At 35.4% G+C, this 27250-nt stretch overlaps 1 protein-coding gene across 1 annotated transcript in view; it reads left to right on the forward strand.

The window, feature by feature from the left end:
* Positions 1-18060: 18060 nt before the first annotated feature.
* STAM (signal transducing adaptor molecule) overlaps positions 18061-27250 on the forward strand; it is a 54305-nt gene continuing 45115 nt past the window's right edge. Inside the window, exon 1 of the mRNA XM_039877497.1 lies at positions 18061-18285. Coding sequence (XP_039733431.1) covers positions 18246-18285 — 40 coding nt within the window. The 5' untranslated portion in view covers positions 18061-18245. The remainder of the gene's footprint in view (positions 18286-27250) is intronic.

Consider the following 27250-nt stretch of genomic DNA (forward strand, 5'->3'; position numbering starts at 1 on the left):
GCCCCGCCGCCGCCCCGCGCGCCCCGCCCCCGGCCCTCGGGAGCGCGCGCCACGCGGGGACCCGGCCGCCGGGCCCCGGGCGCCGGAGCTCGGGGTCCCGCGAGTCCCTGCGTTTGGTTTCGAGACTCCCACCGAAAACCTGTCCGCCTCGCGGGCTGGGGGAACCTCCTCTCAAAAAGACGCCCCAGACGTCGTGTGCGCCTTGCTAAAGTACATTCGGTCGGGACAGACGGAACACACCTGGACTTAGTGTGACCCTGCCCCGCCCAGCCTTTCATTGGGTAGTTTCTGGATGCGGAGACAGGTAGTGGGATCGTCTCTCCAAAGACTCATTCTTAGGAGCTTCTGGCGTAGAAGCGTCTTCTTCACTTCGGTTCACTTTTACCGGCCGGTGGGGCATGTACGGCGGGAATACAATAGGATTGGCCCACTGGTGTGGAGTCCATGGAGCCAGGTATTCGAAAGACATTGATTTCAATGCAGCATAGAATGGTAGGTGTTACAGGGAAGCTGGAGGAAAGAGGACATGACAAGATACCTGAGGAGAAAAGTTTGAACAGATGTAGGCCACAGATATAGGGCTAACAAGAACTCTTTAGGGCAGGAAAGATAGGATCCATCCCACTGTTCTTCGCTCTGTATCTCTTCCCTTTTTTGAAAGCTTCCTCCGGATTCTCCTAATAGCTCTTCTTTCTCCTTCAAGCACAGTTAAGAAGGTAGGCTCTGGAGTCAGATTACTGAAATTCAAACCCCAAATTCCTCGCTTTGCCTGTCTTATCAGCTGTGTGAACTTGGGCAACCAAACTTCTCTATGCCTCAGTTTCCTGAATGGTAAAAAAAAATTTTAAACCTAACTCATGCGGTTGTTGTGAGATTTAAGTGAAATAATCCATGTAAACCACTTACAGGCCTGAAAGTGGTTTCAATCCCCCAGAATCAAAGTGTTAGCACTCTGCCAGCGTCTCCGGAATTCCGTTGATCCAGCAAAAGGAATTCTACACTTGCCAACAGAAACGATGGGCTTATTAGGCCTTCCTCCTGGAACTTAAGCCTTGCCCCAGTCAGGGGACAACCACCTGACAACCACAAAGACTGAGTCAGGGAGTTCCCCAGGGTATGGAGTCATCCTCATGCGGAGCAGGGGTTGGAAAGGGCATCAAAGGGGAAAAGAGAGGACCCAGTTCAGGCAGGTCACACTCAGCCTCGGCCCCACACAGGCAGCACTACCAGCCTGCTCCAGAGAATTTAGATCATTTTGAGGAAGACATTCCAATGGGGGAGGGAGAAGGGAGAAGGAGATAGAGGGTTTGAAGCGCGCCTGGGGAAGTAATAATAGCTCAAAATTGTTCAAATTTAATGAAAACCACAAACTACTATTTTTAAAAGGCATTTAAATTGGAATGGAAGAATTAAAACTATTTGCAAATGACAACCTTGTATGATTAGAAAGTCCTAAGGAATCCACGAAAAAGCTACGGGAGTTGGTTGCAGGCAGGATACAAGGTCAGTGTAACAAAAATCAATCTTTTTGTACATACTGAAAAGAATAACTGGAAGTTGAAATTGAAAATAAAACCATATAATGTTCATCAGCTTCCTAAAACATGAAATGCATAGGGGTAAATTTAACAAAACGTGTAAGACCTATGTACTGAAAACTATAAGTCACTGCTGAGAAAAATGAAAGACAAATAGCTATGCCATGTTCATGAATTGGAAGATTTGGTACTGTTAAAATTGTCGGTTCTCCCTAAATCCCAGCACAATATATATATTTTTAATTTGATAAGATAACTCTAAAATGTATACAGAAATGCATAGGAAGAACAAAGTTGGAGCACAGATTTACCTGTTTTCAAGCCTTGCTATAAAACTACAGTTTTACAGGATGGTGTGATAGGCATAAAGATACACATATAGATCAAGGAAACAGAATAGAGTTCAGACCCCAACTGATTTTCAACAAAGGTGCCAAGATATGTCTTCTCAACAGATGGTGCTAAAACAGCTGGATATCCACAGGGCAAGAAAATAACCTTGATCTTTACCTTATACCATAGACAAGTATTAATTTGATATGGGTCATAAACCTTAACATAAAAGCTAAAACTATAATACTTCTAGAAGAAAACAGTAGAATCTTTGTGACCTTGGGAAAGGCAGATTTTTTAGATACAATGACCTAAAAAAAGTGTTAATTGTAAAAGTAAAGACATACTTGTTATTCCAAAACACAATTTAAAAAGTGAAAATATTCACAGTACAAATATCTAACCAGGAACTTATATCCAGAATACCATATATAAAGGACCCTTACAACTCAGTAATATAACAACGTAATTTTTAAAAATGAGTATAAGATATGAATAGACACCATACAAAGAAGGTATAGAAATAACAATAGCACATGCAAAGATGCTCAGTCTTATTAGTCATGAGGGAAATGCAAATTAAACCCACAGTGAGATATTACTACATCTAATATCCTTAAATGTTGGCCAGAATGTAAAGCAGTCAGCATTCTCATACATGGTTAAAGAGAAAATCACTTTGGAAAACAATTGGCAATTTATTAAAATGGTCAACATACACTTACCAAATAACCTAGCAATTTCATTTCTAGGTATTTACTCAAGAAGAGAAAGACAAATCCACACAAAGACTTGGACACAAATATTCATAGCAGTTTTAGTCACAGTAAACGCCAAACTTCATCAATATGTGAATGCATAAACAAATTGTAGTATATTCATACAATGGAATATTACTCAGCAATGAAAAGGAACAAACTACTGTACATACAACATGAATGAATCCCCTAAATTTTATGCTGAGTAAAAGGAGATAAACATAAAAAATTACATAGTGTATGATTACATTTACATGAAACTCTAGGAAAGGAAAATCTAGAGTAACAAAAAAACAGAAAAGTCGTTGCCTGAGTCTAAGAATGTGTGTGTGGAGAGCATAGTCTGAGAATAGACAAAGGAATCCTACTGGAGGAATGTAAATGTTCTATTCATTGATTGTGGTGTTACACAGGTATATATACATTTGTCAAAACTCATACTAAACACAAAACGGATGCATGTCTTTGTTTATAAATTATTACTTAGAGTTGATTTTAAAGCATCAGGAATGATAAATATTTTAAAGTGTAAAATTTACAATATTATTGATAAGTTTAGCATAAAACCCGACTACTGTAGCCAAATGGGTTTGTATGTTGCAGTTAATAGTTTCTCTTCCAATTATTTCTTTAAAACATTGAATATGACATGAAATGTAACTCATTTTCACAATGGCTATGTTTTTTACAAAGTTGAATATAAGACTTTGAAAAAGACTTTTAAATCTAAGAATAAATAGCATGTTAACAGACTTGTAGAACTGCCACTTTAAAAAGTAAATAATTTACTATGTACTATATACAAATAGGTGATACCAAAATGAATGAAAAAGGGGGCTTGTCTTCATGAAGCTAACAGTACTTACAGCTGTTAAGAAAATCATACAAATAAATGTATTCCAAAATATTTTAGTAACGTACTATTTCTCATATGCCAAGCACTTCAGCCAATTTAATCTACACAACAATCTTCACAAGTTTGTACTAATACTCACATTTTACAAACGGGGTAATTGATGTCTGGAGAGGTTAAGAAACTTGCCCAAGGTCATAAACTAATAAGTAGTGATTTTGAAGTTCTACCTGACTCCAAAATTCATATTCTATTATCAAATGCAGAGTAAAATATGTTGAGAAACTGAATGGCAAAATGCCATGGAAGTTAAAGAGCTAAAAGAAAGTGTAACTTGTTTGGGGACTCAGAAAAGGCTTCACGTGAGAAGTCGCTTGAACACTTGAAGAATGAATATAATTCCAGACAGATTGCAAGAGGTTATTGAAAGCTAAAGGCTCACCATGGACATGGGAGCAGGAAAAGCAAATGAGCTGGAGGAGGAGTGATTGTGCAGTTTGACTGCATCTTAAAAGTTTCAGGAAAAAGAACCACTTAAAAAGCAGTGATCAGCTTCTGAAGACTTGTGAGGAGGAAAATCATATGAAAGAAATATCTTTTCAACAGTTAATTTGGCAGTAGTGTTTTGAATAGATTGGAAGGAGGCGACACAGGAAATGAGATTAGTAGTAGTTTAGGAGAGAAGTAATAAAGGCCAGAACTAGGTTGGTGATCAGTTTCAGCATGAAGAAGGTAATGAACAAAGAGATATCTTGTGAAACAACAGAGTTAAAAAAAGGCTTTTGTTTATTTGCTGACGTGAAGATGCCATAAGATAGGAAGAGATTGTTTGTGTAAAATAGGCTATTTTATGAAGAAAGATCCCTCTGATTGTGGGAGAGTAGAGATTAAAAAGAAAGGTTGGTGGAATCGGATTTCAAAGAGAAAAGATGCTTCTTTTTGGATAGGAATAAAGAAAATGGAGATAGAGATATTTTGAGGTAGAGAAAACAAAGTTCATATAGCTAGCCTAATTGAAAGCAAGAAGGTTTGGAATAGCATTTTACATATAACCTTGTTTGACTTCTTGAAAAATCTTTTAACAATCTACGGATTAGTCTTTCTAGTTAGAATAAAAACTGATTACTTAGTTTGCCTTCAGAGCTCTCTACTATAACTCGAGCCTAGGGGAGCCAATAAAACATTATTTCTTAATAAGTACCTATCACCAAAGTACTATGATCTAAGGTCAATTCATTGTCCAAAAACTAATCCAACTCTCTATTCTTTTCATCATCTTTTCATCATACCCAAAGTGTTATTTTCTCTTCCTTCTTGTTTATATAAATCTGATTCACTCTTCAAGGCTGCATTCAATACCAATTCTTTCAAGTGCCTTTCCCTGGCCACTTCAACTTATACTGGATGCTTATTTTTCCCCAGCTAAAATAGTACTGATAATGTGTCTTTCATTTTTAGCAGTTAATTTATAGATTGTATTCTACTTTTATTTAGTCTTGAGTATTTTTTGTCTGTGGGGAAGAATTGCATATCAGAGATCATGAGCTATGTTATTAAAAAATACTTCTCAATGGTTAGTCAATGTTTTGCAATTTCAAGAGCTTTATTGAGGTATGGTGGACATTCAGTGAACTGCATGTATTTTAAGTTTACAATTTAATAAGTTTTGACATATATATCATCTCTGAAACCTTCACACAATCAAAATAGTGAACATGTCCATCATTCCCCAAAGTTTCCCTGTGTTCCTTTATAATTCTTCCCTCTTACCCTATCCCATCCCCCATGCCCTAAGCAACCACTGATCAGCTTTACATCATTACAGATTAGTTCACATTTTCAATAATTTTATATAAAATTGTACATTATGTATTCTTTTCTGTCTGGCTTATTTCACTCAGGATAATTATTTGAGATCTAGCTTCATGGGCATGGGACCTGTATGATCCCTCTGGATGCTGTGCTTAAAAGGGCCTGGCACTTGGTTTAATGCTCTATTGTCACTATTTTGAAATCTTAATAATTTATGAGCAAAGGGACCCATATTTTCACTTTGCACAGTGTCCCACAACTTATGTAGCTGGTCCTGAATCAGAGATTCATCCGTGTTATGGTGTTTATCAGTAATTCACTCTCCTTTATTGCTGAGCAGTATTCCATTGTATAGATATACCGAAAATGTTATTCATTCATGTTTAAATGTTTGGATTTTCTTCCAGTTATAAATAAAGCATCTCCGAAAATGTGTTGACAAATGTTTTTATGAAGATATGCTTTCATTCTTCTTAGGTAAATACTTAGGAGCGGAATTATTGGGTCACATGGTAGGCGTATGTCTAATATTGTAAGGAACTGCCAATGTTTTCCAAATTGGTTGTGTCATTTTACATCTCTACTAGCGCTTTATGAGAGTTTCAGTTGTTCCCATCCAGGCCAGTCTTTGAAATTGTTACGTGCTCTACTAGGTGTATGGTGCTATCTCATTGTGGTTTTAATTTCCATTTTCCTAAGGACTAATGATGCTGAGCTTCTGTTCATGTGCTTACTTACCAATTGTATTTTTTTCTTTGCTTCAGAGACTGTTCAAATCTCTTGTCCATTTTCTTAGTGGTACAATTGTGTTATTATTAAGTTTTGAGAGTACTTTATTCTGGGTACCAGTCCTTTATCAGATATATGATGAGCTAATATTTTCTCCTACTTTGTGGTTTGTTTTTCATTCTTTTAAAGGTGTTTTTCAAAGAGTAGAAGGTCTTAATTTTGATGAAATTTTATTTACCAATTTTTTTCTTTCATGGATTGGGTTTTCTGTATCATATCCAAGAATCTTTGCTTAACCTAACGTTACCCAATACTTCGTCTAGTTTTTGGGTGGAAGATTAATAGTTTAAAGTTCTACATTTAGGCCTGTGATCCATTTTGATTTAATTTTTGTTTCTGGTGTGAGATATAGGTTAAAGTTCATATTTTTGCATATAGATATCCAAGTGTTCCAGCATCATTCGTTGAAGAGCTATCCTTTCTCCACTGAATTGCTTTTGTACCTTTGTCAAAAATCAGTGTCCATATAGGTATAGATTTATTTCTAAAATGTCTATTCTGTTCCATTTATCTATTTATAGCTTTATACCAGTACCATACTATCTTGATTATCACAGCCTTATGATAAATCTTGAAATCAGTTAGGGTTAGTGACTTGCGTAGTGATGTTAATGGTCTGTAATGCATATTTTTAGCATATGGTGATAAAACTTGATGAGGCTTGGTGTAGTTATTTCAATAGGATAACAGGAAGTGATGTCATTAAGAGAGAAAAAATTAATTTTAACCAGTTTTTCTATTTGTAGGTATCACAGTAAGAATACAAGAGAAGAAAGGTGGTAGATTCAGGAGGTTACTTGTGAAAAGCATCAGAAGTAATGAAAGTACAATTACAGGCAAATACAAAGAAAGAATAAGAACTGAAACATGAAGAGTGATAAACCTCTAAACACAGAGGTATTAATCTAGAAATTGATAAATTGAGCACAGTGGTTTGGAAGGAATATTGGAATTAATTTCTTATTGATGTGAAAACAGAGGCAGAGTGATGTCGTTATCTAGAGCTTATCCAGAATCTCCTCTTAAACAGAATCAATCATACAAATTTGGTTCTAGGCTAACAGTTGAAAGTCAAATCTTTGTAAGTAAATCCTTCTGATGTAAAGATGTATTATTATAAATAAGGGCTTTGTTCCCGAAGAACCATTTCAAACCTTACAAAAATGATAATGAAAATGAAACAAAATATACACATACATAATTACAAACACTAATTATGTTAGAGTAAACACAACATAAGAAGTAATATTTTAAATGCTCCTCTTGGGAATATTTTCTCTATAGACACAGATATGGTACAGGGAACTTGAGAATGAAGATGGCTTTTCTCTTCATGTGAATTTTCCTACAGTAAGTACATATATTTTTCATTGTGCCCAGAAACTTTGAACCACCTTCAAAATTGGTGTCATCTATTTTGAAAATCTGTGGCTTATTTTAATATGCACAAAAGCCTCTGAAAAGTCTTTGAATGGCAAATGCTAGGGGGGAGCAGATTCTTTGGTGAGGTCTTCATTTTCAAAAAGATCCTTCACCATATACCAGCTGCAAACTGTGTCAGTGGAATTACCATAAACACCGACCAGATGGTGAGTGTTGCTAATCCAGTTACCCAGTCTTTGGCAGTTATTAGGTTAAAGAAAATATATGATCATTATAATAGGAAAGGGACAAAAGTAGAAGTCATGAATTGAGCTGTAATAAATCAAAGGAATTTACATTTATTATAAAACTATCATTTGTTGTCAAAAGGGTTTTTTTATAAACCCTGGCATTATACAGATTGGTCCAACTTGTTCAAAAGAAGATGTTAAACACGTTAGTCAGAAGAAGCAGCTGTTCCAGAATTATCTCTTAAGAGAGGCTTGGGTAGTGGGATAATCTGCTTGTTGTAGAATGGGCTGAGGCTGTGGTTTTCAAACATTTTTACCTTCACTCATATTTTTAAGTGGTCGTTTAAGATTTTTCATCAAAACTATAAATTGTTGCAAATATAATTTCTGGTGAAATTTTTAACAGCTTTATTGAGATATAACTGATACATAATAATCTGTACATATTTAAATTGTACAATTTGATAAGTATTGACATATATATGTATAGCTAGATATAGCCATGAAACTATCACCACTATCAGAATAATGAAGATAGCCTATAGACTGCCCCTACCCCCAATTTTTTCATACCCCTTTATAATCCCAGAAGAACCCATTTGACCTGAAGTTCAATTTGTTGAAGGTTTTTAACAAGAAATTACATTTCTTTAATAGAAATAGAGCTATTTAGGTCAACTATTTCTTTTGTGAGCTTTAATAGTTTGTGCCTTTGAAGGAATTTGCCATTTGCATTAAGTTATGCAAATGATAGGTACAAAGTAATGATAATATTCCTGTATTATCTTTTAAATATCTGTAGCATCTGTAGTGATATCATTTCTCTCATTCTTGAAATTGGTTATTTGTATCTTGTTTTTTTCTCATCAGTCTATGGTTTTATCAATTTTATTTATCTCCTCAAAAAATAGCTTTTAGTTTTATTTTCCATATTGTTTTTGCTGTTTTCTTTTTCATCACTTTCCTCTCTGATGTTTATTATTTCTTATCTTCAGCTTACTATGGGTTTCATTTGCTATTTTTACTAGGTTCTTAAAATGAAAGCTGAGATAATGGATGTGAGAACTTTCTTCTTTTCTGGTATATATGCTATATCATGTTATAAATATCCCTCTGAATACTGCTTTAACTGCTTCCCAAAAATTTTGATTTTTTTCTGTTTTTGTCATCCCATGCAAATACCTTCTAATTTCCATTTTTATTTTTCCTTTAATCAATGGGTTATTTAGAAATATGTTATTTGTTTCAAAATATTTGGGGACTTTTCAATATCCTGCATTTATTTTTAATATAATTTCAGTGTAGTCAGAGAATATACTTTGTGTGACTTGAATCCTTTCAAATTTATTGAGATTTGTTTTATGACTTAGAATATTATCTATCTTCTTAAATATGTCACGTGCACTTAAAAAAGAACATATATTCAACTTTCATTGGATGTAGTGTTCTATCCATTTCAATTAAGTCAAGTTGGTTGATAGTATTGTTCAAGTCTTCTACAGCCTTACTGATTTTCTGTATACTTGTTCTGTCACCATTGAGACAGGAGAGCTGAAATAATCATGGAGTTGTTGATTTGTCCTTAAAGTTTTATCCGTTTTTATTCCATTTTCTTTAAAGTTCTGTTATTCTATGCAAAACCATATAGGTTGTCATGTTCTCTAGATTATTTGACCTCCTTTTCATTAGAAAGTGGCATTCTGTACCTCTGGTAATAGTCTTTGATCTGAAGAATATCGAAGCCTACTTTGATATTAACATAGCTATTCCAGATTTATTTTAATTATTGATAGCATGATAGATCTTTATATATCATGATATAGTCTTATATTTAAAGTAGGTTTCTTGTAGATAGCCTGGTAATTTTGATTTAATGTCAGTCACTGTATATCTTGTCAGGTATTTTTGTGTTCCAGCATGTCTCCAGTACTCTGCCCTACAAACCCTAACATCCTTGGCCCCTCTAGCCTCTCAGCTCTGTTTCTTCATTTCAAGGAGACTTGGCACTCTATGTCATGGCCTGGAAAATCTATCCAGGCAATCATAAGGCTCACTTTAACTGCATCCCATCTTTAAGGGATCGTTGTCTTTCATTGCCTGATTTCCAGTATCATGAGAACTGTTTATATATCTTGTCCACTTTTTCAGCTGTTTGAGGCAGGAGGATAAATCCAGTCTCTGTTACTCCACCTTGAACAAAGGCAAAGTCCAAAGCCTACTTAAAAAATTTTTTTCTTGACTTTAGCACTAAGACCACCATTATAATATTGAATAGGGTAAAAACGGGCATTCTTGTGTTGCTGTTTATCATAAAGAGAAACACCATTTTCTTTCACCGTTGGATATGATGTTAGCTCTAAGTTTTTTGAAGATGTCCTTTGTCGGGTTGAGAAATGTTTATTCTTAGTTCGATAAGAGTTTTTATCACAAAGGCTTTTGAATTTCGTTAAGTATTTTCTTGCACTTATTGAGATTGTGATAGGGTTTTTCCCTTACATTCTGTTAATTTGCTAAACTGTGTTGATTGATTTCAAACGCTAAAGTAACTTTGAATTCCTGGGATACAGTGTACTTGGTCATGATGTATTATTCTTTATATATTGCTGTAAATTTCTATTTTTAAAGGATTATTATATTTATGTTAATGAGGGATATTGTTTGAAGTTTTCCTATAATGTCTTTGTTTGATTTTGTTATCAAGGTAACTGATCTCATAAAATAAGTAGTAAACTTTTCCCTCCTGATCTATTTTCTGAAAGATTTTGTATAGATTTGATATTTTTCTTTCCTTACAAATTCGATAGAATTAATTATTGAGCTCATGGGCCTGGAAATTTTTGTGGAGTGTTTTAAACTAAAAATTTAATTCATTATTGATATTTTTTTTTCAGGTTTTCTGTTTTTCTTTGACTGGGTTGTAGTCATTTGTATCTTTCAAGGATTTTTTTTTTTCCCATTTCACCTATGTTGGCATAAAGTCTTTAAAAAGAATATTCTCTTATGAATGTTTTAATTTAATATCATTTGGTTCCTTTAATATTTTAATTACAAGATCTATACTCATATTGCTTCTTTCATTCCTGATGCTGGTAATTGGTGTGTTGTCTCTTTATCTTTTGATCTAGGTAGAGTTTTATCAATTTTATTAATCTTTTAAAAGGATTAAATTTTGGTGTTATTTTCTCTATTTGTGTTTTATTTCATTGATTTCTGATATTATTTTTATTATTTCTTTTTTCTACTTATTTGAATTCTTTTTCTATCTTCTTAAAATAGAAGCTTAGTTCATTGATGTTAGATCTTTCTTTTCTAATATCTAATGCTTGAAGTATTCTTCTAAGTATCACTTTAATTGCATCTCACAAATTTTGATGTTTTCACTTTCATCCAATTCAAAGTATTTTAATTTTCTTTGACACAGTATTTAGAACTTAATTGTTTAATCTTTACATAAGTTGGAATTTTCCATATACATTCGTTATCTTTCTATGTTAATTCTGTTTTAGTAAAGGAACAAAATTTGTATGATTTTACCCTTTAAATTTATTGAGTTGCTTAAAGGCCCAGTCTGTTGTTTATCTTTGTTGATGTTCTGTGTCCACTTGATAAAATGTTTATCTGTGGTATTTGAGTGGGCAGTCATAAATGTCAGTTAGGTCAAGTTGGTTGATAGTATTTTTCGAGTCTCCTATGTAATTAATCATTTTCTATTTGTACTATCGTTACCTGAGAGTGTTAAAACAGCCAACAAAACTATAGGTGTATCTATTTCTACGTCAGTTCCATAAGTTTTGCTTTTTTTGTTTTAAGTTCTGTTATTACATTGATACACATTTAATATTATTATCTCTTCTTAGTGAATCAACCCTTTTTTCCTATGAAATGTCATTCATTGTCCCTGGGAAGTTTCTTGTTTTTTAGTTTATTTGTCTGATAACTAATATAGCCAGGGGCTTTGTTTAGTGTTTTCAAAGTATATCTTTTTTCCATCCTTTTACTTTTAACCTATCTTTGTCTTTATTTTTTTAAAACAAGTTTCCAATACATATAATATGGTTGGCTCGTCTTTTTAAAAATCCAGTTTAACAATCTATTTTCATTGTAATGTTTAAATCCTTCATCTTCAATGTAGTCAGTAATATGGTTGAATTTAAACTTATCATCTATTTGTTTTCTATTTATCCCACTAATTCTTTTTTATTCTTTTTATCCTCTTTTACTGCCTTCTTTTGAATTATTGGAATTTTTAAATTTTCATTTATTTCCACCTTTGTCTACTTATACCCCTTTGTTTTTCTTTTGAGGGGTTATTGTTCTAGGGCTTACAGTATGCATTTTTAAGTTATCAGTCTACTTTCAAATAATATTTATACCACTTTACATATAATGTAAGAACTCTTCCAATGCTACATTTCTATTCTATTCCTTCTGTCTTTTGTGCAATTGTTTTCTTATATTTTACTTCTACTTATGTTATCAATCTCCTAATATACAGCTAATATATGTATTTCTACTCATTTTTAAATTTCTTTGTTTTCAAAGAAATTTAAAAATGAGTAGAAATACATGATTATTCTGATGCTCTTTATGACTATGTGAATTCATATCTTAGATACCATATGCCTTTTGCCTGAAGAATTTACTTTTGTTCATATGTTTTAACATTTCTCAATATGCAGGTCTTCCGGTAATTTCTTTTTTGTATGCAGTTCTTTATTCCACCTTCATTTTTGAAAGATATTTTTGCTGGTAGAATGTTCTAAATTGACAATTTTTTAAGTTCGGGACCTTAAAAGGACTGTTCTGTCTTTAAAAAAAAAAAAAATCTTGCGTAGTTTGATAAGTTTACTCCAATTCTTATTTTTATTCCTGTGTATAATGTCTATTTGTTTTTTTAATGCTTTTAAGATTTTGTCTTGATCAGTGATTTTCGGCAGTTTGATCATGTTGTGCCTTGATGTCTTTTTATTGTTGTTGTTAATTATGGTTAGGGATCACTTATAGTCTCAAATCTGTGGGAATATAGTTTTCATAAAATTTGGGAAAATTTGGGTATTTAAAAATATTTTTACTCTTTTTTCACTTCCTACAAAACTCTACACATATGTTACACTGCTTTACATTTTCCTATAGGTCACTGAGGTTCTGTTAATTTCAATTTTTTCCTTCTATGTGCTTCAGTTTGTATACATCCCATTGTTATATCTTTAGGTTTATTCATCTTCTGCAATTATCTAACCCTGTTAATCCTATTTAGTGAAAACTTTGTTTTAGATATTATGTTTTCATCTCTAGAATTTCCATTTGCTTCTTTTTGATATCTTTTATTTCTCTCCTAATTATGTCCATCTGTGTGTAAAGTCCTTGAACAGATTGACACTAGTTACAATAGCTCTTATGAGTTAGCTGAAATATCTCTTTTATTTCTGGGTCTGTTTCTATGGACTGATTGCCCTACTGGTTATCGGTCAGATTTTCCTGGCCCTTCGTGTCCAGTAACTTTTCACCAGAGTCTAGCTGTTGTAGAATTTTACATCTTCAAGTGTTTTTTTTTTTTTAATCGATGGGGAAGGGATTATTGCTTTTGATTTTCATACTTTGGCCCTTCGTATACGTTATGTGTTATCCATCTTGATCCTTTCAAGAGTAACTTTTTAATTTTTTTTTGAGCAGATCTAGAGTAGTTTTCTCAGGTTATTTCCCACTACTAAAACATTACCCTTTGGGGGGTATTTACTAAATACCTAATGTATTTAATTAGGTATCCTTCCTCTGGCTTTGAAAACTCAAATGATTCCTGGACTTGTATGAATTCTTAGGATTTTTCAGAGTTTGGTTCCATGGTAATAGCCCTTTCCCTCAAAGTTCTTTACCCAGACTTGTAGAGCTTTACCATACCCATGACTTGATTAGCATTTAGCCATAGTCTAAAGGGGACTCTTGTTTAGATTTCTGGAGCTCCTCCAAATTCTGATTTTTATATATTTATGTAATAAGACCTGCTGGTTCTTTTTAGGTTTCACCTTCCTGTGGTACAGTTCAGAAAATGACTTTGGGTAGATAGATTCAGCAATCATGGGGCTCATTGCATGTTTCCTTTCTCCTTAGGATCACAGTCTGTTGTCCCATGTTTAAGATTGTTTCATATATTTTGTCCAGTGTTCTATTTTGGTTATGGAGCAAGGATAAGTCCAGATACTATTACTGCCTTGTGGCTGGTAATGAAAGTATGACATTTTAATCGACACATTTTATTTATTTACTACATTTAACAAACACTTATGGAACATCTACTGTGGAAAGCCCAGAAATATAGAGATAAATTACTCACAGACTGAAAGTCACAATATTGTAATAGCTTTCACATAGTGCCCCAAATTCTTTAATATTCCTTCCATCAAGAGATGGATTTTACTTTTTCTCCTCTTGAGTGTAGACACTGTGACTGCTTGTCCAATAGACTATGACTGAAATGATACTGTGCCCATTTACTAGTTCGGGTCTTTAGAAAGTGGCAGTTTCCTCTTCCTATGTCTTGAAATTCTCAGTACAATATGCTGCGAGGAACCAAGCAGACACATTGGAGGGCTCATGTAGTTGTTTGGCTGACAACCCAAATGACCTAGCCAACTGCCAGCATCAATTGCCAGACACATAAGTGTGTAAGCTTTCAGAAGACTGCAGCCCCAGGTGTAGTCATCCTAGCCTTTGAGCCACCCCTGCCAACACTGTGTGGAAGAGAGGCAAGCTGTGCCTGTGGAGCTCTGACCACATTTCCATTTGTAAGCAAAGAAATGATTATTGTTGCCCTAAGACACTAAATTCAGGTGGTCTTCATGTAGTAAAATATAATACTACATAATATAACAAATATAATACCATTAAGTGCTATAATAGAGGTGACCAATAATCAATAATTAACAATTATTTATTATGACTGTTACTGGTCAGTTACTGAATCAGGAAAAGCTTTTGAAAAATGAAATCTGAGTGGAGTTTAGAGAGGTATAGAATCAGAGCAGGAAAGGCAAAAAGAGTTGCTTGTTTGAAGACATGGAAAGTATGGGGGCATCGGAAAAACTAAATTAGAGAGTATGAAGAAAGACGGAGGAGATGACGTACCCAGGGGCCAGTTCAGTAAGGATGTAATACTGAAGAATTAGGATTTGATTCTGAAGGCAGGAGACTAATCTGCACACTTGTAATTATCCAATTAATTATTTATTTAATGACTGTATTTCCCATAGGCTATACCCCCCAAAAAGGCTATCTCATTTAGAGCTTTTATCACTATGATGTTTCCAGCATATAGAATGGTACCTGGCACATATAAGGTGTTAATAAATATGTATTGAATTAATGAGTGACTGAAGAACCATGTGAACATTTTGAGAAATGACATAATCGGAGGAGAGGAAAGGGGAGGAGAAAAAAGTGGAGAGGGAGAGGAGAGAAGATGAGAGAAGAGAGTTAGTTCCCTGATGTTTCTTCTTATGAGGGCACTAATCCCATTATGAGGACCCCCTCTCATGATCTCTTCCAAAACTAATTACTTATCTATCTGCCAAAGGCCCCTCTCCAAACACCATCATATTGAAGGTTAGGGCTTCAACATATGAATTGGGGGGGTTGGGGGGGGAGAAGGACACAATTTAGTCTATAACAATAGGAAAGGAGAAAAACATAGTAGGAGGCAAATGTAATAATTCATCTAAGAGATGATGAGGGTGTGGACCAAAGTTGTGGTAATAATCTTCCTAGTATTTTTTTCCTAAACCTTAAAATTACAGATTTTTCTTGGAGTAACTCCATTAGCATGTTGCTATCATTCTTTTAACGTAGGAGAATTTTCAAAATCAGACCAAAAGAAGGGATTTAACATTTTAAAATTAACCATAGAATTTAGTAAACACATATTACTGAAACATTTTAATGTGAAATTGATATACAGGCTCTACAATGTTTTAAAAACGATGGTAATACTAAATTGCAATGTTTTTAGGGATGATAACAAAAGCTAACCTCAAAATACAAACCCAGTTCACTTTTTATATTCAGCTTTTATGTTAAACATAACAATAATGTTAAAAGTTTTATTATTTATAAAAATGTTTATTATTTATAACATATTTATCATAAAGGCCCCAAATAGCTAAAATCAGTTTTCTAGGTTAGAATACATAATGTTATCAGGACTAATAGTTGTTATTCCTTACATATTCCTAATGCTCATATATCGACTATCAAGGGTTAGACAGTTAGATCAATAGGTATTGATGGCAACAGAATAATTCAGTCTCATTACTGGACCACAAAACACATCCAAATGCATTTTTATAAACATTTGGCTCTCATACAGGGTGATTATGATAATTTGCCCCAGACTCTGCTCAGAAACTTGAAGTGGACAAGTCATTACCTGATCTTGTCAGCCCAGTAATCAAGAACAGGTTTTTGAGAGAGATTGCTCTTGTTCACATATCAATAGTGATGTTCTGGGAGAATTTTATACTTGCCATAATGAAACACAAGCAAGCTTTTCGTACTGGCTTCTCAAAATGTTAAGAAACAGAAGGAAATATAGGCTCATCGTTAAAATACTTGGAAAACATAAAAAGCGTAAAGAACAAAAAACTATGAGAAATCTTATCACTCAGAGAAGCAAGTCATAATAGTCTTATGTATTTCCTTTCAGACTTTAAAAATCTGGGGTATTTTGTAATTCTACATGGTTTTGTAACCTACTTTTAAAAACTTAAGTATTTAGATGTCTATGTAAATATAGATCTATATTATCTTTAATAGCTGTGGAGTTTATACATCGTGTGTACTGTAATTTACTTGACTGATATTAATTATAACGATTGCGTACACTTATTTAGTGCTTACTATATGCTAGACACCTAAGGGTTTTGCTTGTTAATTTATTTGATCCTCATCACCCTATTATTTTTACAGATGAGGAAATTGAGGCACCAAACGGTGGAGTAATTTGTCCAATCTCTTAATGTTGGACATTTTCGTGGTTAACAATGTTTTGAATGTTTTGATGTGATAAACAATGTCACCATGAATAGGTTTGTTCACTTTCTTAAAAAATGTCTTTAGGATAAACTCCAAAAAGTAGAATTAAGGGATTCAAAGGTGTTCACATTTTAAAAGCTTTTGTTACATACTTGCAAATATCTCCTTTAGGAAGACTATATTAATGTACACTTCAGAAGCTTGAGTGTACGATTCGCACATTCCCCATTCTTTCTTTGTCTAAATGGCAAAAAATGCATTTAAATGCTACTCTAATTTGCATTTTTCCCTTTTAGAAAAAGTACTTCATCTTTAATAGATTTTTGTATTTTTTGTATACCACGATACTTCCTGTTATTGACATGTTGTAAATACTTGTTTACGTGCTACTTTTGGTAATATTATAATTTGGATATAATTTACATAATTTCAGTTCACGTGCAAGATGCTCTAGGTTTGTCCCAAGTGGGACGCAAAATCTAGTAGATGCTCCTTAAAATTTATTTCTACATGATATAGAGGAAAATTTTTAATGTGTTAAATACACTTAGAAAATTACTGAAGATACATTTTAATTGCCTGGGAATCGCTAATCAATTTCTAGCTCCATCTTTTTCAGTTTTGCTTTTTTTGCTCGGTTTAGAGGGACATTCTTGGGCTGTGAAACTTATTTTCCAGTCAGCACAACTGCTTAGTGACTGCACAGTTAGTCAGCACTAACCAACGCCCGCCCAACTAGGTAGGAGTGCTTTCGACAGAGTCTGAAGCTGAGCGTTCAGGGACTTTCGGGAAGGTGCCAGCGTTACCTCAGCCCTCTCGGAGGGAGCCGCGCTCCCTGACACTCCCCTCTGTAGGGATCCGAGCCAATCGCTCAGCTCACATGACTCCATCTAAGCAAGTTACTTGTGGCCCCAAACAGCAAATGAAACGCATGGTCTTTTTACTTAAATGCCCCCATATGAAGGCGTTTCCATTCCCTTTCCATATGGACTTCAAAATTAAGACAGCCAACGTAAGGGTACAAGGGAGTCTTGCTCATCCCAAACGCGACCCTTTTTCTTTCTCCTCAGTCTCTGATTCACTCCTGGGGTCCTAGTCGGCTTCGGTGCGCCTGGAGGACCCCGTCCTCCGGAGACTGTTGGCCAAAGCAAATGCAGAAGACACAGTCATTACTGCCACTCTCCGGTATGACTAATCAAAAGATGAGTCGGACAGAGGGGGCCCTTTGGTTGGACCTATTTTGGCGGGTCAAGTTCTGGGAAGATTCTGGTCAGGCAGAGCCGAGGTCGCCCAGATTCCCGACAGGCTCCACGCAGGGGGGCCTTTTCGACTTCTTCGCTGTTGCCGCCGCCGTCGCAGCGGCTGCCGCGGTTGCAGGGGGTCTGCGAGACCAGGGGCTGTTGCTTACCCTGGAGAGTCTGTGTCTGTTGCTGTTTTTGCCCGAGGAGTCTTCTTTCTTTCGTCGCATCCTGACTCCCGTGGTGTTGAGGGGGAGTCCCTGCGGACACCTCGGCACGCAGTGGAGATGCCTCTCTTTGCCACCAATCCCTTCGATCAAGATGTTGGTAAGTGCTCTTGCCGCTCGCTGCCCACCCGCCTCCGGACTGCAAGCACGCTCTGCTCACTTTCTGCGTTCGTTCTGGACCCCCGGGCCAGGGCCAAGCTCTTCCCCTTTCCTTAGGCTCCTTCCTTGAGAATTTGGAGGAGGTTGCGGGCTTGGCGCATCCTCTGAGAGAACTGGGACTCGGAGAGCCTGCGAAATGGGCCTTGAGCTGGGTTTGGAAAAAAACTGCTTAAAGGGTTACTGTAGAGAGCCTCGGAGGAACAACTGGTGGAGCATCTGGTGCTGGGACAGTGCGTCTGGAAGAACCGAGCAGAGGGCTGAGGAGTATCTGAGCTAGGCTTCAATTATAAGCCCTATCATAAGCGTTTCCGGGGACAGAGGTCCAGAACAAATGTTAAGCGTCTGGAACTAGAAGTATGTTTTAGGTTAGGTTCTTTTAAAAGGATTTGAGAACCTTTTTTTTGTAACCGTAATGGGAGGAGAGAGCTGTTCTTTAAGGGTAGACGTTCAAAAATGTTGGGAGAGATGAAAATGGAATTCTTGGCAACAACTGAAACCGAATTGAGGACCTGAGCCACTACTAGGCTGCTTTCTTTAGGTCTCTGTGCTTTCCGAAGTGTGGACGCGGACCTTGAATCTGAAAATGCTAGTTTGAAATGCTTTTTTTTTTTTTGGTTTTCTGAATCATTGGTATTAGGTACTAATCAAACCAATTCAACAGGTTAGCTTTTGTTTATCTTTTTCTGGCCTAAGGGTAATAATTACAAGAGTTTGAGTTTCCGAGGAGAGAATTTAGGAGTAATTTGAATGCAGTTAGGAAGTAAGGAACTACCTTGGTACACAGGTGTGGAATGAAAAGCCAAATACCAGGTCCAAATCCCTCTAGGCAGGATTTACTAATTACTATAGTAATGAAATAAAAGCACAGTCTTAAATGGGGTTGCTTTGTATATTTTAATTGGGTGAGGTGGGTATTGGATTTTGCATTTTTTGTTTTTTTAAACTCTTCTTTACAGCATATCCCTGAAACTCGGAGTTTTGGGTTAAGACTAGAAAAGAGTTTGCCACTTCTTCGCTGAGTAAAACCATGGGCATGTTATTTACACTCTTTGCGTCCCTGTATCCTCATCTTTAAAGAGTGGAAAACACATTTTGTACGTGGTTAAATTAAATAATATGTGTAGAGGGTCTACTCCAGTGCCTTTATATATAGTAGGCACCTACTCAATGGTAGCTTTTTTGTGTTCAAGTTTAAATGACTGTCCTGAATACTAACAGTGGATGGAACTTTAGAGTCACCAAAAATATTTAAAAATTATCAGAAAATTGCATTTAACTTAATAAGCACTTAGCACACACTATTTACAGGACACTGCTCAATGATGTAAATGATAAGAGTTACAAATAAGACATGACTACTGCTCTCAAGCAATTTTACAACTTATTACATTAATTTCTAGGGCAAATGCTTAAAATAACACAATTTCTTAATACCTGCTTCTTCTGTTTCCATGACTACATATAATCTAGCTTCTAACTACCCAATCACTTTTATATCCTACTGACTTTTTGAACGCACATTTCCATTGGATTCAGATCAATTTTTTGATGTCAAAACCTTTCTCAGTACCCACAACACCCAGTTTAAAGCAGGCTCCTTCTTGCCTTTATGCTTTTGCTTCTATTTCTTCTACCTTTCTACATGTCCTCATGATTAAAGACCAACTCAGAAACCAACTTGTAATACCTGAATCATTTCCTGATTATTCTAGCCTAAGGTTTTTCTATAACAACACTATTGACAGTTTGGACTAGATAAATGTATTTGTTGTGGGGGTGGGGAGGGGGTCTATCCTGTGCAATGTAAGGCGTTTAGCTGCATCCCTGACATCTACCCACTAGATACCAGTGGTACCCCTAACCCCCAATCATAATGTAAAAGGTTTCCAGATATTGCTAAATGTCCTCTGGGGCACAAAATAGCTCCCAGTCGAGAACCACTGCTCTAGCTCACCCTAATCTCCACTCTTTTCAAAATTCCTGCAGTACATTTTGTCTTTACCAAATTATTTAGCATTAAAGATAGTTATAATCTGTGCTTTGCTTCTTATTTTACTGGTTGCTACGTAGTAGGTGCTTTATAAATATTTGTTAAATTGAAAATGTGTCAGTTGAGCCTGCTAGATAGTAAGTTTTTTGAGTGTAGGTACATTGTTTTGCTCCAGAAAAGTTTACTTTTTAAAGTTAGTCAGGTTTTGGTATTTGGGTCAATTCTCTCCTTACGATCCATGTGTCACAATATCATGAGAGATTATCTAAGAAGACCCCTCAGAGACTCCCAGTAAATAATTCGTGGCAGAGTCCGGTAGACTCCCATGTTAATTTTTAAAATTAATGTAGCATGTAGAATATAGTATGTAGAATACATTTAACAATTTAACAATATTTCTTCTTTCTTTGTCCATCAGTATGTCAGTGATATTAAAATACTCCCACTAACTCATTGGATATAATTATCACTTAACATTATTATACATTTGTACTTCAAAATTATCTTCAACCTTATTCATAAGCTGAAACAGTGAATCAGAAATTCATGAACTGATTTATGTAATATAACATTTCATCTGAGGAAGCAAAATACTGGCAATAGCTTTTCTCTTTAAGAAATGCCTAAACACGTTATTAGAATGTGAGCTCCATGAGGACAGGGATTTTTGTTTGGCTTTTCCCCAGCATGTAGAGCAGTGTCTGGCACTAATAAACATTCAGTAAGTATTTATTGAACAAATGAATCTCATTTTGGATGTTATATTTCTTTCTAAGTTCTACTCTTGAATTATAAAGAGAACTCATTCCATCAAGCTTTTATTTCAAAGTCCCTAGTGACTTCCATCTTGCCAAATACATCAGTCAATTCCTAGTCCATTTCTTTGTCGATCTCTTAGCATTCCTCTTTGATATACTTTATTCACTTGGTTTCCAGTTCACCAAACTTTCTGACATTCTACTTAGCTCTTTTTTAGTTTTGTTTCTTTGTTTTTGCTTCTTTTTGTGACTTCTAAATGTTGAACTGAGCCTGGAGTTAAGATCTAGAACTTCTTTGAGATTTTTTTTCCTTGGAGTCTTAGGAGGCAATATAACTTAGTGTTAAGAATTCAGACTCTGAAGCTACGCTTCCTAGATTCATTTTCCAGGTTTGCTGCTTACCAGCATTGTGACTTTGGTCTAGTTGCTTAGATACTCTGTGCCTCAGTTTCCTTATCTTTAATATGGAATATAGAAATAATAATAGTTCTTGGTTTCTCTCCCCAAAATTTCACATTCTTTTATCATTACCTGTTTCAGTAGATGGCACCATTGGTATTCCTGTCATTCATCTCTAATGTTTAGGAGTCATCGTTGATTCTTCTTCACACTCCACGCCTATTCAATCAGCAAGATCTTTTGGCTCTACTTTAAAAATACATCCAGAATCTCATCACTTCTCCTTACCTCACTTTACCATAGATTGTGGCAAGAGCCTTCTAGTAGGTTCTTTGCTACCACTCTTGCCCCCCCTATAATCAGTTCTCATCTACAAAGGTGAGTGATCTTTGAAAAATGTCAGATAATGTCACTTACCTGCTTAGCACCCTCCAGTAACTTCCCATCTCACATACAGGGAAATGCAAATTCTTTGTTGTGATGCACAGTCTTGCCCCTTTCTGTGTCTCTGATTTGATTATGATCTCCAAACACTCTCTCATTCTAAGCCTCTTCAGTTTGAACACTCCGAGTTCATTCCTCCCTCTGTATTAATATTGTGCTGTTATCTTTGCCTGGGATATTCTCTCTTCAGGTGTTTGAAGGTCTTGCTGTCCATCACATCATTCAGTACTGTTCACATCAGTTTCTAAGAGAGTCTTAACCTAATTACTTTCAGTAGAAAAAGTCCATCTTTACCTTCTCACTGTTTCCTTTTTCCATTTTGTTTTTCTTTGTACTGTTCAGCTACCTGACATTGATTGATTGATGTGACTCTTCTGTGGAATATAAACTCCAAAGGAGAACTTTTCATTTCCATCCCTAGTACCTTGGGGATAGTGCCTGGTACATTGTATGCACTCAATAAGTATTTATCAAATAATGAATTATTGATATTGTTCTAGATCTCCAGGCTTGTATTTCTATTTGGTATTCTGTTATCACCTAAAAGTCAATCTATCAAAAAACAGAACTCATTTTTCCCAATCTGGTTCTTCTTTATTTTAATTTTATAATGTTGTAGTTATCTTGATGTGAAACCCAAGAGGCATTTTTGAATCATTACCCTGTCTCTGCTAAATCATCAAGTCTTTGTTTTTATAATAGTACATTTGCATTCCTGGTCAGTTATTCTGAACTAGTTTTGATCCTTTAGACTTGGACATGTTTTTTTGTTTGTTTGTTTTGCTTAGTCCAGTCAGTATCATAAACCACAGCAAGATTAATCTTCATAAATGTTAAAGTCTCATTATTCTCCTGCAATATGGGGTGATGGAAAGACTTTGAGCTTTGAGTTAAAATTTCAGCTGCAGCATTTGCTGTTAAGTAAGTGGGCAAAATATGGAGTTGGGCAATTATAGAACACCTGTGAGTTCACTTTCCACCTTTGTAAACAGAGATAAAAATATTTACCTCATTGAGTTGCTATGAAGAATACTTATAAAAACACATGACATTCTGATTCTTTACTGGAGTTGAATATGCTTCAGATATCTTAAATTTAGCATGTTCAAAATCATATTCAAACTTTTCTTCTCTAGTATTCTTTTCCTCTGTTTTGATGACTAGTTCCTCATTTACTTAGTCACATACATATGTCCAGACTTGGGGGTCATTCTTGACTTCTGTTGTTGTAATTGTCTACATTCTAAATAGCAAATATGTACTGTCTTCTGTGTGCTAGGCACACTGAATACGCCCTCAAGGATTCTGGTATTACTGTATTCTGTATGCTTTATCTTCCTTATTTTTCTTGAATTTGTTCATCTATCCCTCCATTCATGCCTTCCCTCCTTTCTATTCTTGCCCCTGCTAGGGCGGGTTAAGATCACTGCTCTCTTAGATTAGTACACCAGCCTCTAACTGTCCCTGCCTCCAGTCTGTCCCCAGTCATTTTCCAGGTGGCTGATAATGATATTTCTAAAATGTAAATGTAATCATATGGCTCCTTCGATTATAATATTTCAGTGAATCTACAGCTTTCACAGAAATTTGAACTTTTAGCATTTGGCTTGTTTTTACCTTGTCAGTCTCACCTTCACTACTTTCCTCAAGGCATATTTCACTCCTTGTTGGTTTTATGCTACTGCTTTTTCAGGTGTGGATCCTCTGGCGTGACATCCCCTTCTCTCATTAGTCATTGTTAGGGTTGTTTTAAGAAGCTGTTGTATGTAAAGTACTTAGAACACTGCATACATTTTAGCTCCTCTTATAAAAAACATTAGAAATAGTTGCGTTGCCTTTGGAGACTTCAGATTCTAAGGGGTAGAATCAGTTACTATCAAAACACACTCAGGAGAGAAATGTGAAAATTCAGAGTACAGCTATGTTAAAGGTCAGCTGTTTACTGGGTTGAGAAATTGTACTCATTCTTTCTTCTGTTCCTATTTTACCTTTCCTGTAAGCTATTCTTTTCTGTTGCTTTTAGGTTTTCATTTCTATTTTGTGCTCTTCTCTGAGATGCTTCCATGCTGTTCCTCCGACATCTACTTCCCTTTCTGGTTATAGAACCTTAGATTGCTTTTTCTTTTTTTTTTTTGTAGTAGATAGAATTTCCAGTGGTCGGGAGGGATAGGGAATTAGATGAAACATTTTGAAAAGCTGATTCCCATAATCTTAAAAAGCAGGTAATTTAAGACTTGCTTTTCTCCATTGGTCATTTTTGATGATCATCTCCAAGCTGATGGATTTACAGTCATTTTCCTGTGGCCAGAACATGATGGGTAATCATCCTTCAGCATTTCTCACCTTCCCAAATCTTTGACAGTCATAAATTTTGAGAAAAATCAAAAGAAGCTGCTTATCAAAAGAAAAAGTTCTCCAATATATCGAGACTATTAAATTCAAATGAAGCTGTGTGTGTTAGTTTCTGGATATTGCTAGGCAAATGTATTAGTATAAGGATAATCTGAGGGTAAAATGAGATAATGAAGAAGCTTTGAATTCTTTAGAAGCAAGTCTGTATTATTTTTGTTGTGACTTTCCCTTTGCCCACAAACCCGATTTTTGTCTTACTTATTTATTTAGAATAAATTTTATTTTATTTTTTTAAATTACTTTTTTAATTGAAGAAATGATTTAAATGTTTTGCTTTAGAAAATAGTTTTGACTTCATTTGCTGGTCATGAAACCATGTAGAATTGCTACTGGTAGTTAATATTCTTCTGGTTTAAAAAAATATTTGTTTTATAACTGAGAAGAATTGTGCTACTGCTGTTGATCTTGAGCACTATCAGTAAATAATGTGAACAGTTTTAGAGTTCTGAAATAGGTTGCATTTCTGATCTGTATATGTATGTTTGAGTCTGATACTGATTCTGTTAATGTATCGGAAAATAACAAGGTAGTTCATGAGTGTCCAGCATAATATCTGCTAATGACTATATCATTCCTGGGTGTGACTTAGTTCAGAAACTGTAAGATGGTCTTTAAATAAGATAATAGGCAATTTATATTCGATCAGACACAAGCCTGCCATTTCTTTTAACTGTTGACTTTTTAATGTTGAGTTTTAATAAGCATAGCTATTACATTTTTAAATAAGGTGATAGGTTTTAAGATTTAAATGTGTTCTTTTAAAAAAGGCTGCTTGACTACCAGTCAGTAGGATGATAAATTAATTATTTAAATGTACTATCAGATCAAAGCAATAACTTGCTTTCCTTTTCTAAGAAGTAAATGTTAAACTGGAGGATATCGTTCAGGATGACTCAGTCTTCTTGGGCTTCAGAGGGTTTGGGGTCCATGATGTAGGGCTATGTGACTCTTCACAGCAATTCCACTTGGATTTGCTTTGCATACTGTTTTTTTTTTTCTTTTTAAGATAAGATTTTCCATTAAAAGAGGGTATTGAATAATAAAGAATTTGACTGGTCTTTGCCCCTGTTTCCTAGGAGGGAGCCTCTAAATCCTTGGAATTTCCGTAGTGATAGGAGCATCTTTCTAATTCACGGTGGGCTCCTGGGACTGTACCTCAGTTTAAGTATACCCAGCATGGGGGCTGGCTGTTCCCGAAAGAATGGCCCTTTTATTAGATGGTTGGGGCTTTGAGTCATGGTATCAGCTCCTCCAGGAAGTAGGAAAGGGACTGGAGATTTAGTTTCAGGAGATGGTCAATCATCCAATCAATCATAAACCTTGTAAGGAAATTGCAGTAAAAACTCTGGACACTGAAGCTCAGGTGAGCGTCCTGGTTGGTGATCCACATTGATGTGCCAGGTGGGTGATGCTTCCTGAGGGCACAGAAGTTTCAAGTTTGGGACCCTTCCAGACCTAGCCCTTTGCATCTCTTCATTGGCTGGTTTGGATTTGTATCTTTTCTAATAAGACTAATTATATGTGCTTTTCTGAATACTCTGAGTTGTTACAGTGGGATGGCATACCTGATGGAGGGGAAACCTGAGGGGATAGTGGGAACCCCTGAATTTGTAGCCACTTGGTCACAAGTGCATGTGGCTTTGGAACCCCAGAGCTTGTTTTTGGTGTCTGAAGTAAGGGAGACTTGTGGAGTTTTGTGCTCTCAACTATGAAGTCTGCATTAACTCTGGGTAGTTAGCATCAGAATTACATTGAAGAGAGTTTCTTCAATAAAAAGTGAAAATTGAAAGCCACTGAATTACTTGCATCTAAAAGTCTGTGTGTTTCTATGACTTTTATAGATTCATGTTGCAGTTGTGTTATTAGTTTTAGTATTTATTGAGAACAGAGGCTGAGAGCATAGATATTGAAAGAATTACCCAAAGTAGAAATTGTTATTATTTTCAAGGGACTTACAATATAATATGGAAGTTTGCACAGCAACAGGTAAATTTGACTGTTATCTTCTTGACATACCCCTAGCCAGAACAAAATTAAACGTTACTTCAATTGCTTTCTAAGTGGCCCATTTAGCTTTCAGAGTAGAGCTAGTTTTCTCCTTTTCCCTATTCCAAATCATTTTTACATATTGGTAGTAGATTTACTTTTTCTAAAAGCCTGGTTCTGAGCAGATTTTTTCTTTGCTCAAAGCTCTTTCTTGGCTCTCTGATGTTTCTTGAATTAATACAAACACCTCAACTGGTATTTTATGTCTTAGAGTTGTTCCAACCTTTCAAAAGTAGTCTTTATTTCAGCCAACCAAGATTCTTCATTATACTTCTTTTCAGTTTTCTTAACTTTACCGTATTCACTTAAATAGAAACAAAGAGTTTATTCGTAATCCTGTTCTCTTCTGTCTTAGTTTCTAAATATGTCAAGAAACCTTTCAGGATATTCTTTTTCTCTCCTCCCAGGTCTTTGCCTTTTTTCTCTCAAGTTGCTTCAGGCTTTTCTTTTCTTTTTTTTTTTTCCTGTGACTTTTCTGTTTTATATTTAGATCTCTTTCTGCTGGTTTCATTTTCTTTTTTAGAGTGTAAGTTACCTCAGATTGGGCCTGGCATAGACTAGAAACTTAATTCCATTTTCTTGCACTTATGTCCAGATTTTATAACTTCTTGCAAATAAGTCACCTTACCAAGATCTCAAATGTTTTGGACATTTGTATTAATTCTTACATAAGAAATTCATCTATATAAATAGGTACCCTGTCTAGCACTACCCATTGACTATCACCCTCTGCCATCTTAATACATGCTTATTCTAGTTCTTCAGTGACAGGGGCTAACTGGTAGGTATTGCTATATCCCTTGAGACTGTGATATGGATCAGGTATTATAAACCTGCAAAAAATCTGTAAGAGTCAT

Source organism: Pteropus medius, unplaced genomic scaffold (assembly GCF_902729225.1).
Source record: "Pteropus medius unplaced genomic scaffold, Ma_sr-lr_union100, whole genome shotgun sequence".
Taxonomy (NCBI): domain Eukaryota; kingdom Metazoa; phylum Chordata; class Mammalia; order Chiroptera; family Pteropodidae; genus Pteropus; species Pteropus medius.